General features: G+C 48.1%; 1 protein-coding gene across 1 annotated transcript; it reads left to right on the top strand.

The window, feature by feature from the left end:
* The first annotated feature begins 40 nt into the window (after positions 1–40).
* Positions 41–18,937, top strand: LOC135804658 (uncharacterized). Its single transcript, XM_065318580.1, has 9 exons — positions 41–425; positions 6,171–6,259; positions 6,909–7,018; positions 7,719–7,822; positions 8,479–8,551; positions 10,745–10,816; positions 11,231–12,859; positions 14,822–14,891; positions 15,598–18,937. The coding sequence occupies exons 1-9, from the start codon at positions 423–425 to the stop codon at positions 17,720–17,722; spliced, it is 4,275 nt and encodes a 1,424-aa protein (XP_065174652.1). The 5' UTR covers positions 41–422; the 3' UTR covers positions 17,723–18,937.
* The last annotated feature ends 391 nt before the right edge of the window (positions 18,938–19,328 follow it).

Here is a 19,328-nt window from a genome sequence, read left to right as displayed (position 1 = left end):
TTTGCGTACAGAAAATAGATTAGTTGCACATTTGAAGTCATTTCGCATTTGCTCATGCAGTCATCATGGTCATGCAGTGCAAGCGATTGTGAGTCTGTGTCCATTCGAGGAGTCTTAGTCTCCTACATCCGGTGGTGCCGTTGTGAGGTTAGGTGCCTCCATGCAGTTACTAGTACCTGTTCATCAAATGTTGCCTTACCGGACTCACTGCGTCAGCATGTAACTGTTGTGTGGATAACACTACTAAACAAAATAGTCACAAGTGGCTACTATTTGGCCTTCACTTCATTGATATTTCTCCGATCAAGTGATCTCTATTTCTTGAGTGCTAGTACGTGCGGTACATTGGGTGTGGACTTCGATTCCAGTGGACAATGAGTGTGCTTGATTCCTGAATTTCTGACGACAGGAAGCAATTAATCATGGTAGGGATATGATCGGGGTTGTATTTTTGGTGTTTGGTTCCATATTATTTACTCATACTGTACGGTACGCATTTCGCCTGCTAAATGCGAGTATTAAAGTGAAAAAGTAGTGTATCGCTTGGGTTGAAGATGACTAAGTTACTTCCAGAGTCACTGAGAGCTATTGTGATTCACGATGCGAATTATTTCTATTGATTACTTGTGATTTATGTTCATGTTGAAAAACATTTTGCATTTCTTCTATTTATTTTCATTTTTGCCACCTTAAAATCACGAGCAGCCTTTAGTAGCCAGTGCAGGCTGTCGTAATAAAACGACTCATCCGTGTTCCATTCCTGTGCATGGTACATGCATGGTGCGACGGCACAATGACAGCTGTCGCAAATCACACTGAGTATTACACGTGTTTGTTGGTGATTCCTGGTTAGCTGCTAGCTTTTCCCTACTCGAAGATGTTGCCGCCGCGAAGTCTGGGGTTTTGTGTTTGTCCTGGCGAAAACCGTGTTTTGATCCGTTGAGGTAGACGAGAGATACAGTGCAAAGACGTACGATCTGTCCGAGAATCGGCGAAGAGGAAAGCTTCGCAGACGACCCGTCGTGGAAGGGAACAGAATGGAACATATACCAGTCGATGCCTGTCATGGTAGGGATGACTGCTACGAAGTTTTAGCCCCATGCTCCCCAGCGCTTTTTAGCGCCCGACGATAATTACCAAATTTCATCGATTTTCCAAATGGATCAAAGCATAGTCTCCTGAATCTTCTCCAGTCGAGCTGAGTCTGGACGCTACAATGTCGAGACGCGAAAAGAGAACATGCAGGAACACACAGGAGCATCACATGCAGCTGCATTCTGCCTCGACGAAGAGAACAACACCAGCACCACGCATTTGGAAGACATTTCGAAGAAGACGAGGAACTACATATCTGCGTTCGAAAAAGCCTCTGTACTGTGCAGTATGCATGCGTGCATGCGCGAAGCACGGGGTCCGCGGATCAACTTCGTTCAAAAATCATTGTGCCACACGGGTTGTATCATTTGTGTGCAATCATGGCCTTTCTTCTTGACAAACAAAACTGAAGTTTTTCGATCTTCAAATCGCCATAGCGTCCTTGTCATGACTCCAAATCAGCTGAAACTTTGCAGGAGGCATGAAAATGTAGTGGTGTGCACGGGTAGTCGGGTACCCGTGCTACCCGTGAGGGCCTCGGGTAGACGGGTACCGAATAGTACCCGAAAACCCGAAGTCGCAGATGACATCATGTACAGTGCACATGTACAAATAATTCACGCATGTCTACCCAATGCGCAAGGGAAGGGGCCGGTGTGCATTGTGGTCTTACCATGGAAACATTACCCGATCGGGTACCCGTGCTACCCGTGGAAAACTACCCGGACCCGATACCCGAAGAAAATGCTACCCGACTCAGCCCTATGAAAATGCCATGCTGAATCGATTGGTACCATTTTCGAAGGGTTTCCTTGAAAAATAAAATTTAGCCTGCACTGGCTACCTTTAGTGGTGCACCGATTTTCTACTACCGTGAAGTACTGCAAGAGAGAGCCCCGCCATTTACTGGTACTCTCTTCCGTGGTTGTGTTTAGAGATGGTGTCCCATCAGTACTGTAGGTCATATGACATGTACCTTGTACACACATTGCATGCCGTGCAGTCTATCCGTACTCAGTTTGCTTTTGAGCTCCACACAAAAAAAAAACATACCAAGCGTGACCTTAGTACGCTAAGGTTCTCACATCGTGCAACCGCAAAGTACCGTTGATCCGCCCCCTGTCGATTTTCTGCCTGTGAAGCGACTTCGGCGTATACAACGAAATACGATGTTGAACCGACGCATGCACTGCTGAACACAATACGTGCTAGTGCAGGTTGAAAATGGGCACAATCCAGCACATCGAGTCAGAACTTCCACGTTGTTATACATCGTACTGCATTTGTTGTTGTTGTGTTTATTTTAATTCGCAAACCAAACGGGCAGATCTGCCCAATAAAAAGGTGGCGAATGCAGATAGAAAGCAGTAATAAATGAAATTGGGGAGGGATGTAATAAGGATAGAGGTGGAGAAAAACTAAGCCAGCTGATCATCAAACAGGACGTTTGGTACTCTAGGTACTAAGGGTGTGCGGGATCATGCTGGCGCGGAACTGGCGGAGTGTGGAGATGGCACGTATATCGCCGGGTAAGGTGTTCCACAGCTGGGCGCCCCGGAACGCGAGGCAACCCTTGCCGAACCTGGTGCAAACTGGCGGTTGGCGCAGACCCACGGTGGAGTGCAACCTAGTTGGGCCAGCTGACGAAGGAACTAGGAGGGCTTGCAGGTCAGAACTTGCGTGCCCATTCCGAGACCTCCAGACAAGAACGATGAACTTCTGCCTGAATATCTCGGATACTCTGGAGGTGTCCAATTTCAGCAGGAGGGTGCGCGCGGAGGTGTGATGCGAGAGTCCGAAAACCGCCCTTGCCGCCCGATTCTGCATGACTTGTAGCCGATCCAATTGGTTGGCAGTAAGAAGTGGGGAAAACGCATTGGATCCGTACATCAGGTCAGACATGATGATCGCTTTAAAGTAGAGAACTCGGCTCTGATGAGTCGAGCAGCGACGCAACCTCCATAGTGCTCCGATCCTCTGGGCCAGTCGAGTGGTGCAGCGATCAACATGGGGCGTCCATGACAGATCCGAGTCGAGGAGCACTCCAAGATACCTGGCCGCAGTAACGACAGGAATCGGCGTTTCATGACAGTTTACATTGATGATTTGACAGCCTTGATCTAATTCCCGTCCCTGCCGAAAACCCAGCTGGGAAGCAACATGGCGTGGGGGGGGGGGGGGGGATCAACGGTACTTTACGGTAGTTTCACTCTGCCATACGACTTTCCCTTTCCCTGGCTGTAGAAATCAAGGCGGTGTGCTCTTGGAAGACGGGTCGGGGGGGGGGGGGGGGGTGCTCTTGACCCACTTAACAGTACATGACATTGTAGGAGGACATGCTTCAGGTTCTTCAACGACATTTTGAAATTTGTTCACCAGTATGCTTTTAGGTGGCATACAGTCAAGAGCCTAGGAACAAGAGCGATGAATTCAGTGCAGAAGAGAGGTGATAGGGCAGCGCAAAGAAGAATGGCTAAAAACAACAACGATAAAACACGTGACCCATACCAAGAGTACATAACCAAGAGTGTGCAACTGCCTGCACAACCTCTATGCTGTGCTGCGACGGCAGAACTTCACATCACGTGACATGGTTCAAAAGGTTATGCTGGCAAACAGTGCAAAGTGACCACAAGAGAGTTGTACCCAAAGCTGGGCTGCGTACAACCCAGTATCTATCATGCACTAGAGTGCACGGGTTCATCACGTGATGTGAAGTTCTGCCGTCGCAGACCCCATAGCTGGAGTTGCACACTCTTGGGTTATGTACTCTTGCCCATACGCATAGACAGAATGACGAAAAGGTGCACGTTTGAAGAAACCTAAGAAGAGTGAGATGGGTCACTTTTCTTGTTTTTAGCTATTCTTCTTTGCGCTGTTCTATCACCTCTCTACTGCACTCAATAGACCGATTGCCATTTGTACAGATCCACGAAATCCCGTAGAATCCCGTAGACCCGGTAGGGTGTTCATTGTGTGCTATGCATGCGCATTTGACCTTTTTAGCGTCATAATTCAATGACCAGCAATCGCTTTTCCAGCTTCTTCACTTTGGTTAGAAGTAATGACTAGCTAGATTTTTGTCAGAAAAACGTTTTCGTATGAAATGCCTTCAGGCCCCATTTCTTAGTGGAAATAGCAGAAAACACAATAGGGTCCTACACATTCAACACCCTACCAGGTCTACGGGATTCTACGCGATTTCGGGGATCTGTACAAATGGCAATCGATCCATTCATTGTTCTTGTTCCTTGGCTGTTGATTGTATGCCATCTGAAGAGAGAAGGCTTGGAGGTGTGCTCGTGGAACATATTTCAAAATGTTGTGGTTGAAGTCTTCAAGAACGTGAAGTGTGTCCTCGTTTACTAGTACATGTACATAACATTGTGCTAGTATTTACCAGCACCAAAAATACATGAACTATAGTGCACAGAGAAAGCAGTGTACTGAAGTACATATATGCATCTCTGCATCCACGCTACAACTAAGTCTGCCTGTGGTGAAGTTTTTTTTCTTCTTTTTCTCTTTGTTCGTTACGGTGGGCTCAATATCATACTGTAGGTTCACCATAGCAACAGACTGCAGTGCACGGCGGCTGCTCCCTGCTTGCGCTTCCTGCCGACTGACTGACACTTGCCTGACTCACAACCCTGCATGAAGGCACCGATCCCTGCTCGATTCACAGTGTTTCGAGCATTGCACCCCTCGTCAATTAAACTTTCCTAGGCTAAGGAAGTTTGCGCCTTAAAAAAGAGAATCACTTAATGCTCCCCAGTCCCAGACATCACCACTAACCAGGGAGACATGTCGTTTCCAGCGCGACTAATACCTCATGAGCACCTGACAGTCGCGTATGTCAGTATCAGCCTTAGGTGTGTGAGGCGGGCATTGAGGATCGTTGATCATTCGCAACGTTAGGCCACACGTTGTTATTTCTATGTTTCTCGTCACCTGAAAATCTAAAAACGTATGCGAGAGGTGGTAAAAAATAAAAAATGACCGAAAAATAAAAAAAGTTTATTAGACCTTTGTTTACACTAAAATCCACCAATACACCATGCAAAATAGCATCCATAGTTAGCAACTAGTATGTGGTAGGAGCTTCTGTCACAATCTGTGCATGTGCAGCTAGATTGTGCACAAAAAATGGCGACCTCGCATCATGTGTCGCGCAGGCCAGGCCACATTATGTACAATCATGTGCATGAGTGTGCTGGTCCCACGGCCACATGCACAGTCAGTGCAGCACAGTTTTTTTTCTTTTTTTTCTTCCAGACTCCTGAATCGTATGCGCGCGGGTGACGAGAAACATAGAAATAAAAACGTGTGGCCTTATCACCTCCAGACTAGCTAGTCGCACGCCTGCATTGGGCACCTGTGGATGACACTGATCCACACTGCTGTCTGGTGTTGACAGGGTGTTTGTCGCACTGGAAACGGAGGTCTCTGTGAGTTTGTATCCCTGATCATATATGGGCCTGAAGATCACTATAAAAGTGGTGCTCTTTCAGCGTAAACTTCCTCAGCCTACTGAAGCTCAACACACCTTGTATGGACAGGAAGCTGGGATTTCTTCCAGGTTTGCCAAGTTGATTTATCGATGGACTTTTCGTGTGCTGTGGAAGTCAGTCGTGAGTCTGTCAAGTGTCAAGTCGTTGGGGAAAGCGCAAGCTCGAAGCGTTGCGAGCAACCAACGTTCTTCTCATTAAATTTGTGAGAACTAGACCTGGTCTAGTGAGAAGGCATTCTACTGCCTGTAATTCTGGTGAAGTAAAATAAAGTAACAACAACAACAGGAGTATTGCGGTCCTTAAGTGGTCTCTGAAACCAGTTTGAACCCTGCACCTTCCATACATTTGGTGCCATACATTTGGTGCCAACGAAAGAATAGTGGTCTTGCAGACCAGGTGGTTGCTGAAATCAGATGCTAGTAGTCTTGATCAGGCTTCACCTGTACTTGGTTTGGTAATGTCATGTGACAAGTAACCAGCTCACTTTACCCATTGCAATAGGAAATGGATGGAGTGGTACGTGCGGTTGTATCGAATGCGTTCTTGCCCCTTGCCTGTCTGTAGACTTGGAGTGGTCCACTGCACAACAAGCAGAAATACCTTGCCGATGTGTTGCTGACGACATTTTCGGACACAGACTTCCCCTGCCCGATGTGAGTTATATCATGGTACATTGCATTGCCTTTGTAGACAGTCGTTTTTCTTCAAAGGTTTTTAATTCATGCCCTAAATGTTATTTTCCATTTTGGCCCAGTGAATTGCCCTTTTTGTGTACATAATTATAGCTTGTTCTTGTGGAGCTGGGATATGACTTTGACGTGGTGCTCCATTCAGAGTTTTCACCCACCTCTCACTGTCGGAGGTGTGGCTCATTTAGCTTCTCTTGCTGGGCCAAGGTGGATGACTTGCACAGTGCATTGCCCAACCCCCGCATATGCACACGCATGCTGTGTTGGTTTCCTTTCTATCCGTCGGGCCATTAACTGAAGGGCTGACAGTTGATGTTGAAACGACCACTGGTTTTGTTAGTTTCATCCACGTAGCGTCGTTGCCTTCACTTGGAGAGTGTTCTAGTTGTATAGTACAAGTGGTAGTTGTACTTCAGCACTCGGCGACTCGGTGACCTGTGCAGATTGGTAGTACTGTTCTTAATGTGCGAATACATGGCGTGCAGACAGCTGGAATAGAGTCTCGTTGCAATAATATGTAGTGTGGGTTGTATTATGTTGTTCATGGTCACTGTTGTCAGGATGGTTAGTTGTATGTAAGTTTTCACTATGCTTTATTTTGCTCTTCTTACAGAGGTAATTTTATCAATATAACTGCAAAGGCAAGCTTTGCCAAGCTGCGTGTTATACTTCCAGTACCGATCTTTACAGGTGGAACACCATCAAAGAATAGACAGCCACCAGGTACAGGATAAATTTATGTGCTGTGTGTGCGTGCATGTGTGGTGTGGTGGTGGTGGTGGTGGTGGTGTGTGTGTGTGTATGTGTGTGTGTGTGTGTGTGTGTGTGTGTGTGTGTGTGTGTGTGTGTGTGTGTGTGTGAGCATTCGCTTTCCTGCGTGTCTGTGTATGAAATCTCTTTCTCAAAGGGAGACCCACGTGACCCGTTTCTGGTAGTGAGCAAGTACACATGTATGTGTATGTGTATGTGCACGTCTATGTGCGGGGGGTACCCTGGCCTTTTAGGCAGTCTATTGGTGCTTTCTCTTTTTTGTGCAGACTGCTATACATCCCCATTCTCGTTTTGGCGTGATATTGAAATGGGAAGACTGTACATGTACATGTTACAGCACTATAGTATGCCAGTGCCCACTCCCAATTGATGCAATTGTTGTTGTTTCATACCCCGCATGCATATATCAAGCGGATTCATTGCCATCCAGCTACATGTAGTTTTGCCAGCAACGCCGACTCCATTCTGTCAGTGTGGCGCAGTATACAGCAATTCTGTGCTATGAAGAGACTGCTACATAGTACCGTCCTAGGCTATGTTGATTGGGTGCAATCTCCTCGCATTCTCCTATCATGGCCCGGCTATATCCCGGTGATGTCTGCTGACTCAGCTGAGTATGCGTGCCTGTCTTGTTTTACATCCCCATTTCCAGCTCGCCACGGCCAAGTTTGCTACTACTATTGCGAAATTAGCTCCAAAGATGACCAGCAGAATCATTGCAGGAAGCTGTTTCAGTACTTTCTCAACAAAGAGTGGGTGAGTGCATGCTAGACTTTGACTTGATTCATTCATGTAGCTCTCCTGCTATTCAATACACTGCAGAGTCGAGGTCCTACAGGCTGATCGTGCCTTGGTAGTGATTGCTGTGGCAGTTCCATTCAATGCATTCATTGGTGTAGCTCTTCTGCTATTCAACACACTGCAGAGTCGAGATCATACAGACTGATCATGCTTTGGTAGTGATTGCTGTGGCAGTTCCATTCAATGCATTCATTGGTGTAGCTCTTCTGCTATCTAATACGGGGCGAGAAAATCGCACTAACGTACTTCTGTGCGTATCTCGCGCCAGGTTTGAACAGCACTGCACATGCCAATTTCGCGCGAACGGATTCACGTGACCATACAGGACTTTAGAAGTGGACTTTTGGCGGCAGATCAGTATTTGACCCGGGTCAACTGTCTTCATGTAAACGCTACTACAGAGTAGAGATCTTACAGACTGATTATGCTTCGGGAGTGATTGCTGTGGCAGTTCCATTCAATGCATTCATTGGTGTAGCTCTCCTGCTACATGTACATGTATCTAACACCCTACAGAGTAGAGATATCCTACAGGCTGATCATGCTTTGGTAGTGGTTGCTGTGCTACTGCTGGCCTGTCCTGATTGTGTTTTGTTCCTCTGTGTCGACAGGCTGGAATAGTGGATTTTACAAATGACCACAAGCTCTACATCATCCCTACATCCTCGTTCAGTGAAGACCTTGGTAAGTGTCCTCGGCTGTGTGTGTGCATGTGCGTGTGTTTGTGTGTGTGTGTGTGTGTGTGTGTGTGTGTGTGTGTGTGTGTGTGTGTTGTTTTGTGCTCCTTGGGAGCAGGTTACACTTTCTCAGCTCCGTGTTCTTGGCTTTCTCCAAAGTTTTTCTGCCTGCCCAGGGCGACTCTGGCGTAGCCAGAGTCGACCCTGGAGCACCCTCGCACACTGCCAAGGTAGTGCTGCATGATTGGAGCGCGGAATCGCGATGTAGCTTGCAGGACAATTTACTTCGATATTGTCACTGCTGCATCGGCCGTGGTCCACCACTCGCAGTGAAGAATCCAAGCTCGAAGAATGCAGTGGTGGGAATTGCGGATTGGCTGGTGGAGTGCTGGAACAAGTCGTTGTTTCAGTGGAGTGGACGAGCGAGTGCGGAGAGGAAGGTCGCAATGGCGGAATGGTGGGAATTGAAACTTCAATCTTTCGTCGTCATGAGTGCACTGGTCAAGCGTTGCAGAAGTCTGTCGGAGTTGTGAGGCATTGCCCTGCCGCTTACATCGTCAACGTGGAAGAACTGCTAGTGGAGTCCTGGTGGGATTTCGGATGCCCACACTCCTTTTGCTTGGTGGATTCTTTCGTGGACAGTGTTTTTTCGTGGCGTGAAATTTTGAATTTTTTTCTTTCTTGTTCATTTTCAGTCGTTGTCACTGTAGCTGTCAGGTTGTTGTTACAGTACTCGTACATGATTGTACAGCAGTCGTCCGTTCTGCTCCATTGTTTCATCTGTTTTGCCAGTTCTGCTAGCTGATTCTCTTTATTTGCCACTGCCCCTCATAGTGCTCATGCTTGGGTGGAGGACGGCGTGACCCGTTTAGGGTAGCTGTGTCATAGTAGTAGTAGTGTGTGTGTGTGTGTGTGTGTGTGTGTGTGTGTGTGTGTGTGTGTGTGTGTGTGTGTGTGTGTGTGTGTGTGTGTGTGTGTGTGTGTGTGTGTGTGTGTGTGTTGAAAGCTGTTGAAAGCTGTTGAAAGCTGTTGAAAGCTGTTGAATGGTGTAATCCCAGCACAAGTTGCTATGTCTAACATAGCTGTTCGCTATCATCGCTTCCGCGATGGGCAGGTCTGAGGTGTGTGTGCGTGTGTGTGTGTGTGTGTAATCCCAGCACAAGCTGCTATGTCTAACATAGCTGTTCGCTATCATCGCTTCCGCGATGGGCAGACCTGAGGTCTGAGGTGTGTGTGGATTAGACAGTTATCTGGCGCACGTCTTGATCTGTCTCATTCAGATCTTGTTCGCTATCGTTGCTATAAGAGAAAATCTGCGGGTGCACATCCAGTGAATTGCGTGCTTCTCTTGCGACGGGTATATACATGGTACATGCATGGTGTGTGTGTATGTGTGTGAGAGAGAGAGAGAGAGAGAGAGAGAGAGAGAGAGAGAGAGAGAGAGAGAGAGAGAGAGAGAGAGAGAGAGTGAGTGAGTGTTTGTATGCATGGAAGGGGGGGTAGAAGAAAAAAGTATCAGAGAATTTGTACAGTCAACTCGCGACAAGTCACGTACTCGCAGTGATGTCGTGCAGTTTCCTATTCCGGACAGCATGTACATGTGTTTTATACTTACATACATGCACACGACCCTGTAGTCTTTTTTTGATTAATAGTTGCTATTCAACTTCTTCAAAGTACTATTTGCAGGAGAATACTGGTAGTTATTATTACTTGTTCATGCATTTATAATCTTTGCTTGAAATTATGCACCTGAAAAAGTGTCAAAAATCATGCATGTACTTCAAGGGGGCGCTCGTTTTTATCTACAGGTTTGGGTAGAAACTACTTCTTTCGGTAGATGAGTTCCTTTTTTTGTACTCAAAAAGAGTAGATTCTACCTTTCTCTACTGGGTCTACCAGAAAAAAGGCCGGTAGAAGTCGTTAGAAGTTGGTAGAGGTACGGCATTTCCGGCAATATCAAGGAGTTGTACACAACTTCATACAGAAGAGAAATATTTCACGTACATATCCTGAAAAACTACTAAATCCGGTTGGACAGCGTCCGTGCACTTACCTCTACCGTCTACCTCTATTGGCAGAATGACTCTACTCTACTCTACCAGGTAGCTAAACACGAACGCAGCCAAAAAGTAGCTCTTTAAAAAAATTAACAAGTGTGAGTTTTCCTTCTCTTGTTTTGGTGCTTCTTACTATGCAGGTCTTAGTGTTGAGGGTGATACGCCACGTCTACACGGTTTGGTAGTCTGGAAGGAAAGTGTACAGCATGCAGGTGTGTTTGATACTCGCGGTATATTTGATGTGCTGTATTGTCCAGGATGTTTCTTGTTCCTGCCATTCTGTATTGGCAATGTGTGTTGTTTCCTCCCTCTTCCGTACATACCCGTGCTCAACTAACAATGAGTTTCCTTGTGTCATGGTGTTGTTTTGCACTGTGCGTGCTGGTGTGATTTTCTTCTGACCTTTCACGGCTTGTCAGCGGCAGTGCTTTGCATGCCAGCGTTGTTCTGTGGTGCACGGCACAATGAATGGGGAGCTGTTGGCTACACGAGGAGGTGCAATCAGGAGTACGTAACTCTGCACATGGGGTGTGGTGCGGCTGCTGCCTGCTGTTACTCGAGTGTTTTAATGCCTCTCTGACAATACTCTGTGTCTCCTGCGTTGTCATGTTGTCATGTTTCTACAGCTGCGAAGAGTGTACCAGAGGCAGTCCCAACGCCTGATGCACTGCCTCCAGTTCAGGTGCAACGCGAGCCAGCACCAGCACCATCCAATGCTGTGGAGAGTGTATCGGCTGTGCCACAGGCGGTAGAAGCGGAAACAGTGACAACCTCGCGCAAGTATAGTTCAGCTGTGCGGATCAAGCGTCGCTCCAATGCCTCGCTGACAACAGTAGCAGCCGACGAAGGCATTCAGGCATCGTGGCCAACTGCATCTACTGACGGCGAAACCCAAATTGAAAGTATCTTTGGAAAGTTGCCCTCTGGTGAACCGCGAGAAGTGTACAATCTGGGTGTTTCAAGGCGAACAGTAGCAACCTCACCAGCTACAACAACAGAGGGAGCTGCTCTGACAACAGTGATAACAACAACAGCAGCGACTTTGCCACAATCAAAGTCACCGTCTTCCAATGTTCATGCTGATGTGTCAAGCTCATCTGCCACCGACAGCCCGTTGCAACCTGCTCCCGCTCAGCAGCAGCAGCAGTCTCCCAGACTCTGTGTGGACAATTCCAACTCTGCAACTTCCCCGCGCCGTGCCGATGAGGTACATTCTGCAACAACTGAAGCACCCTCTGTCACAACCCCCACTCTTGGCAGATTATCGAAACATGTGCGGGAATCGACATCACATCCATCCAGAGCGGCCACAAACTCTGACACTAATTCCCCTGCAGCTGCTGTAGTTTCAGATTCTAATGCTATAAGAAATACATCTGCTGCTTCATCTTGTCCTGGCGTTGGAATTGGTCGCCTATCATCCAGGACCAGAGTCAGCTCCAGTGAACCTTCCGAGAGCCAAATAACTACGGCTAGTGTTGTTTCTCCCGCACCACCACCGTCTAAGGTGGGCTTGGGGCGACTTTCAAGTCGCCTTAGCAGTATTGCGGCATCCTCGACGCCAGCAGTGCTGCCACCGGCTAGTCTACCGACGACGACAACAGAACAGTCACGGCCCTCCGGTCTAGGCCGACTTTCTCATCGTGTTCAGCGGCAAAGTGTAGGCGAAGTGTCCTCCTCGAGTAACCTGAATCAAACGCACGCATCATCGAAATCTAGCGGCCTAGCTGGTGGTCTACAGCCAGTGTCTGGTGGCAGCAGAGGGCTTGGTAGACTATCATCCCGAGTATTTAGCAAAGCTGATGCTTCTGTGACAAATTCCGATAGAAGTCATGTCCCCGCGCGTAATAAGCACTCTGAGAGCCAGCCAAGACCGTATGAAACTGATTATTCATCCAGGCACAATGGTCAAGTTGAGATACGACCTAATGAGTCCTATCGCCGGACTAGAGAACAAATGGAAGTGGCCGTGGCTTTTGCGCCCTTTGAAAGAAGGGATTCGCTGGAAGAAGATATTGAACTTGCGATGTCGTCTGTTGCCGAAGAGGACGATGATGACGATGACGAGTTTGATGCGAATGGTTTGGACAGCAATGGCGACCCTATGGACTTTGAAGAAGTTGATAGTGAGGATAGTGTTCTGCCAGCATCGTCATCGCCGCAGCGCACCATGCTGGATGAGCTGGAGGGCAACAGCATGTCCGTGTTGATGAATGTGGCCGTTGCTAATCCATTCCTGCATCTGTTGCTTGCACGTACGTACATTCTAATACTGTAGGAAAGAGGAATGAGTGGTTGCGTGAATGCATGCACTTCAAAAAGTGCATGAAGCTGTTCTAAAGTAGCAGATTGTTGTGATCGATACAGACCCGTTTGTTCTTACATACAATACTATTTTTGTTTGTTTGGATTTCAAACTCTCTACAAGAAAAAACCTGGTTCAAGTGACTACCCCATGGTGTGAGCAAAGCAGTCTTTAGAGGCAGGTGGTCTTTAGCACAAGGTCCCATACATTCGCCGTATACCAGACAGTTAACATACAGTAAAACCTGTAACTAAAGACCACCGTGACTAGTGACCAGCCTGGTACTACCGACCACTTCGCCAGGCACGGACGGTCTCATATTCAAAATGCACTGTGACTAGCGACTACCGGCTGAACGCGACCAGCGACTGCCTTTTCTTGCCCCAAAGACGATTATTGACCCGTAACTAGCGACCACGATGTACGAAATCAAATGTTGCTCGAAGCTCCTTCTGAAAATATGCTGATTTCCATGGTCTTGAAAGGACTTTTTCGATACTACAGCTGAACAAATGAACACAGGTCATTTTGACTGTGGAATCGGTGTGGACTGCACTACACCTGTCCAAATTTCAAGCTCTGTCAAGAATAAACACGATAGGAAACGTCTTGGAGAGCGCATCGAAAGCGCTCTCTGATCGATGTTACTACTCGGAGGAGAAACGAAGACAGAGCGGCTCTGACACCCCAGTCATACAGACGAATCAACGATGGCATTAAGGAATCCAGAAACAAATCAGCACCGCAAGGTCCTGATGCTGAAGGATCGCGTTCAAGCACTCGAGAAGTTACAACAAGGACAGTCAGTACGATTGATCACATGAACAAATTTGAAGCCCAGCGTAAAACGAATCTTCTACAGGGAACATTTGACTCCTGGTTTCAGAAGTAGCAGCTGAATTCGATGTCTGCAAAAAGTAGTCTTCTCCCTCTGTCTCTCTTTGTCTCTCTCTCTCTCTCCAAGTGTTGTTTGACCTGAAATAAGAATGGCATTGCGCAAGTCCTGGGGAATCGTATTAGCTGCATTTTGACATACATAATCATATACGGGATCCATATATGGTCGCGCAGTGCAAACCTCTAACTAAAGACCACCTGCCACTAAAGACCGCTTTTGCTGGCACCAAGGGCAAGGGGTGGTCGTTAGTTCCAGGTTTTACTGTACTTGCATGTACTTTTATTGGCAAATGCTGGGCACAGAACACTTTCAGGCTGACAAAGTACCCCGTGAGTTGTCACACCTCGCTCAAGTGCGTGAAGCGCGTTCCTGCACTGTCGGCTGTCTCCGTTGACTGCATCCACTGGCTTCTGAGCGCAATCAGCCTTGGTGCAGTCAAGTACGCCAGCCAGGGTAGCATTTTTTGGCCGGTGTATGCAAGTCAGATATGGCACTTGGTACGCTTAAGTCGGTCACTGGTCGTGCAGGGCAAGTGGTCGCTGTTCCGGTCCAGATTCTTTGCTGAACTGCCGGTGCATGGATAAAGTTATGGTTCGCGTGAGACTCGTTGTAGACCAAAACCACCACCCTCAGGGACCACGCGCAAGCAGCTCCTAAAGCGGTGGGAGAGATGATTAGCAGAACCACCAGCAAAGTAATCAGAGACTGAATATCCCATTCGCTACATCCGTGTTTCCCTCGTGCCAGACCACGAGTTCCCAATTGACTGTGGGTCACAGGGCTAGTACATGTACATGGGGAAACGGTCATTAGCCCAGGTGTTTCTGTATTCTGGCTGACTGCAGGAAGTGCATTGGCATGTCATTACATGTACGTTTACTCGAGCAACTTTCTATCCAGTCCCGACCTAGATGTAGGTGCCCGTAGCTGCCCAGGTCAGGATATGGAAAGGTGGCTGCAAGAGGCACATGACTTACTTTTGTCAACCTTCTGTCCTCTCTTGCAATACCCCAGGTTTGAAGGTGCAGCAGACGAATGAAATGGTGGAGAAGGTTGGACAAGTGCTGACGTCATTCCCTGCTGGGTACGTGGCAGTAACATCATCAACTGTTTCCCCTCTCTCTCTCTCTCTCTCTCTCTCTCTCTCTCTCTCTCTCTCTCTCTCTCTCTCTCTCTCTCTCTCTGTTATCTGCCAGGTCAGGTGTTTTAGATATTTCCCTTGAGGTCATACTGCCAGCTTTTTTTTTATTTCTCTTGGATGGTGACTCAATGGAAGATACGATTATTTGCGTGAACACTGGTGAATGCTGTTGAAGTGCATGTTTGCCTCAATCAGATCATGCAGTGAAACCTGTCTAAGCCAACCGCTCGAGGTACCTTCCACATGTGGCCTCCCTGAACAGGTGATCGCCTTATCCTGGGTTATTTGACTGTAAACACATCCCTTGTTTCTAGTTGTTGTGATCCTCTAGGGCAGGTGACCGCCTTGACAGGTTTTACTGTGCCTGCAAATTGAACAATTTCTGGATAAAAAGATTTCGAACCTAGAGTGGAACAAATATGCAGCAAGTTGTCCAGTGCACGGTGTGTGCTAAGCTGCGTGCCGCACTATTGTCACTGCTGCTGCTGCTTTTGATTGTTGTCATGTGCTTGCTTGCTTGCCTTCATCCGTGCGTAAATATTGTCTTTTCTGCGTGCCCGTAGGCCTTCGTTTGATTTGTTTTGAGTGTGCGTGCACACGAATGCATACGTCTGTTATTGTTTGTGTGCGTGTGTGCTGTTCTGTACAGTTCGGACATGGACACTGTTCATGATGCGATTCAACAGATGGTGACCAGCAGCTTGATGGCACAAGCGGTGAGTGGTGGGGTCGCGCCGTTTCAGGGTTCTGCCGCAGCCAAGTTGGAGCCTACGCCACCGAGCAGGCGAAGGCGAAAGGAGCCGGAGACACAGGGCCAGCGTCAGGAACAACCGGCGCAGTCCCAGCTGGAACAACCGTTACCATCTGGACCCAGTTCAGCCGTGCCGTGTCCACAACATGCTTCGAGCCCAGTTTTAGTGGCACCTCTTTCGGCTTCTTCACCTGACCAAGAATTGATTTCTGGCCGCAAGCATGAATCTTCGACAAGTCCTGGACTCATTCAAGCGGAGAACGACTGGCATGGTTCAAATGGGAATGCTGTTGCCTCCACTCCAGCTAGCACTATTGTCAATACTACTCAACTGGAGCAGGCACCGGGCACAGATAGCAGACCGGGTAGTGGCTCGGCGCTCACGCCTGACTGCTCTGCCGTCAGCATAGATGCGTCCATGCTAAAGCAGACCGACGTGCCATCTTCCAGTCCTCTCCCAAAGAGTGGGAGGTCATTGGCACTGCCACCACCGCCACCACCGCCACCAGTCGTCCCGCAAGTCTCCGCTGCTACCGCTGCTGTACCAGGAGGCAGTAGTGAGAGGACGTTTGCTAGCTCACAGGCCGTGTCGACTGCAGGCTGTCTTACATCACCGACTAGTGCGCGCGATACCTCCGTTTCCACCGCTGCAACAGAATGTCTGGGCGGGAAAAGATCCGGCCAGGATACCCACGAAGACTTTCCAGATGAGCAGCAAACTGTAGGGCAGCGGAAACGGCTGCTTCGCCGCCATCCTCCTCGGTCAGGTGTGACCCCCAGTGTACCTGAGGTAGAGGGCAGTGACAACGAACACCTGCCACAGCAACCTATCATGGACATGCCCGCGCCCACGCAACAGTCATCTGGCAATCCAAGTAAACTGCGCCGACTTTCATCTCGTGTTGTGCCCGCCATGGAAACCCAAGGCGCAAATCAAGCAGCACATGACCCGTGTCCTTTGAGTTTGGCTGAACAGATGACCCCGGTGGGTTTGCACACTGTTTCAAGCCCCCAGTCAACACCAGTGCAATCTCTATCATCATCACTCGCCGCTTCGAATCATGTAGAGTCTACACTAGTAGGCAGCTCGTCCATCATTAGGTCCTCTCCGTCCGCAGCTGACCGGTGCACTGATGGTTTTAGTGGTGGCGCATCCCTCCAGTCGACATCTAAGCTTGGTCTTTCCCGTGGTGTTGGTCGCTTATCCTCGCGGGCATTGGTAAGCACCTCTAAGCCGCTCTCTGGTCAAACGTCTGCTGCAGAAGGTTCTGTTAGCAATCAGTCTTCTGCTACTGGTGCTAGTGCTGGTGCTGGCCAGCCAGCATCCAGCACTACCGGTAGGTTTAGACTGTCTAGCCGGCTTGGTGTTTCGTCAGCAAAATCGTTGAAGCCCACAACTGACACAGAGGTCTCCGAGGGCGCATGTGGAGATGGTGACAGCGTCAACTCGACAACTGAATCGCCAGGAACATTGCCACCTCTGAATTCTTTGCCGGCGCATGTCTCGTCTCCGCTATTTCCTAGCTACGCAGCAGGTGGCTCAGCCGTTCCTGCTAATAGTAATACTGCTGTGCCAGATGAGCAGAATTCCGAGTCAATGGGCTCTCGGTGCGTGTTGTCCTTTGCTCTGCGTGACACTCGTATACCAAGCAACACGGCAACAACTGTAACAAACAATGCTTTCCAGCAGTCACCAGAAACTATCGACAACCTAACTGAACAGGACAAAATTCAAGTGTCTGCTAGTTCATCCGCTCATTCCGCAGTAGGCTGTGAAGCATCAGCGGAAGTGCCCTCACACACGCAGCTCAACTCCTCCGATAGAGTGACTGATCGAACAGCAACAGCAACTGTTGCCTCATCTGTTGATAAAGCTAGTGCTCCTGCAGTGGCAGCCGCAAGCCACCCTGGCTCCAACAGTAAGCCCTCCACTCTGCTTGGAAGAAAGCTTGGCACATCTCTGTCTCAGGGGCTTGGTCGACTGTCGTCGCGTACCTTTACCTTATCTCGGAGCCTGTCCTAGTTGTGCATGTTGCTCACCAACCTCCTGTGTGCGAGTAGATGGGATGACTTACTGTGAGCGCCTTAGTGTGTTAGCATATCTATGCTCTGCTGGCTGCGTGTCTGTATGTGGCCTTGCAGCCCCAGCAGCCCAGCTCATTACCCTCTCACACGATTGTTATACTTGTTTGTACTCGGGTGTTGCTCATCTTTGCTGAAAATTTGGCATATTTCTGGTGCTAATGTTGAGTGAGATTTCCACCAATCAGTTGTTATATTTCAGAGAATCCCTCTCTCTCTCTCTCTCTCTCTCTCTCTCTCTCTCTCTCTCTCTCTCTCTCTCTCTCTCTCTCTCTCTCTCTCTCTCTCTCTCTCTCTCTCTCTCTCTCTCTCTCTCTCTCTCTCTCTCTCTCTCTCTCTCTCTCTCTCTCTCTCTCTCTCTCTCTCTCTCTCTCTCTCTCTCTCTCTCTCTCTCTCTCTCTCTCTCTCTCTCTCTCTCTCTCTCTCTGTGTTTCTTTCTCTCTCTCTTTCTCTCTCACACTCACTCACACACCTCCTTTCAGCACATGCTATCAGTCTGATGTGCTTCTGTGCTGCATTTAATGCCATCTCTGGACCGGAAATCCTGCTCTCTTTTGAAAACTTCACTCGTCTGGATTTCCTGACCACCTGTGGATGCTTTTATTTGTTTTTGTCTGGTTGCTATGAGTCGCATTGCTGATCCTATAATTCTGCTGGTTGTTCAAGTCGCATGTTCTATGTGACTCTTAGTGCCACGTCTGAGAATCTGCTATTCTGAAGCTATTGCATCAGCCCCCCCCCCCCCCCCCGTCTAAACCTTGAATATCACAATCTTTATTCTATCCTTTATGATTATCACCAAGAGTACATACGCTTATTTACTCTTGTTACCACCATACTGCTGGAAGTGAAATAGTTATGCTGTTGGCTATCCATTTGAGTCCACCGTGCTTAGTTTCCTTCCCGTACTGTTGGCTGAATAAGTCACCATAATAATACTTTTGAAGTATACAGCGTGTCATTGTTCTACTTGTACCGAGGAAACCTACGTGTACATATTGTGCCTCTTACCCAAGAAACTATTGGTATCACTCAGAGTTTTATTAGTACATTGTACTTCAGAGTCTAGTCTAAAGATGCTGATAAGAAGGAGCAACTCAAGTGGTCTTTCTTATCTGCAGGTCCAATGCGTGAACACTTTATAATGTGAGTTTCATGATCTCGACTGCTGTGTGCGTATGTGCATGTGCATATGATTGTGTGTGTGTGCGTGTGTGTGTGTGTGTGTGTGTGTGTGTGTGTGTGTGTGTGTGTGTGTGTGTGTGGCCTTTTGTGGAATACATGTATAGGCTTCCACGCGATGAGACTCTGACAAAACGGCAATTCCAAACCCCGATATTGGCTACGTGCATGCTTTGAAATTTAAAATTGGCAAAATCTGTCCGAAGATGATTGAGTTTCTATTGCTCTCTGCATTGCACTAGGTCTGTAGCATAAACTATAAAATAAGTCATGTCAATTTGATGGTAGGTAATTGGGCTTTTAAACCTACTGCGTACAGAAATATGCGAAGAAAACGAATGCCTCTCGTACTTGATCCCAGTGCA

The sequence above is a fragment of the Sycon ciliatum genome, chromosome 1 (assembly GCF_964019385.1).
Source record: "Sycon ciliatum chromosome 1, ocSycCili1.1, whole genome shotgun sequence".
Lineage (NCBI taxonomy): Eukaryota > Metazoa > Porifera > Calcarea > Leucosolenida > Sycettidae > Sycon > Sycon ciliatum.
The sequence above is the reverse complement of the archived record's forward strand: the minus strand, read 5'-3'. Positions and strand labels throughout refer to the sequence as shown.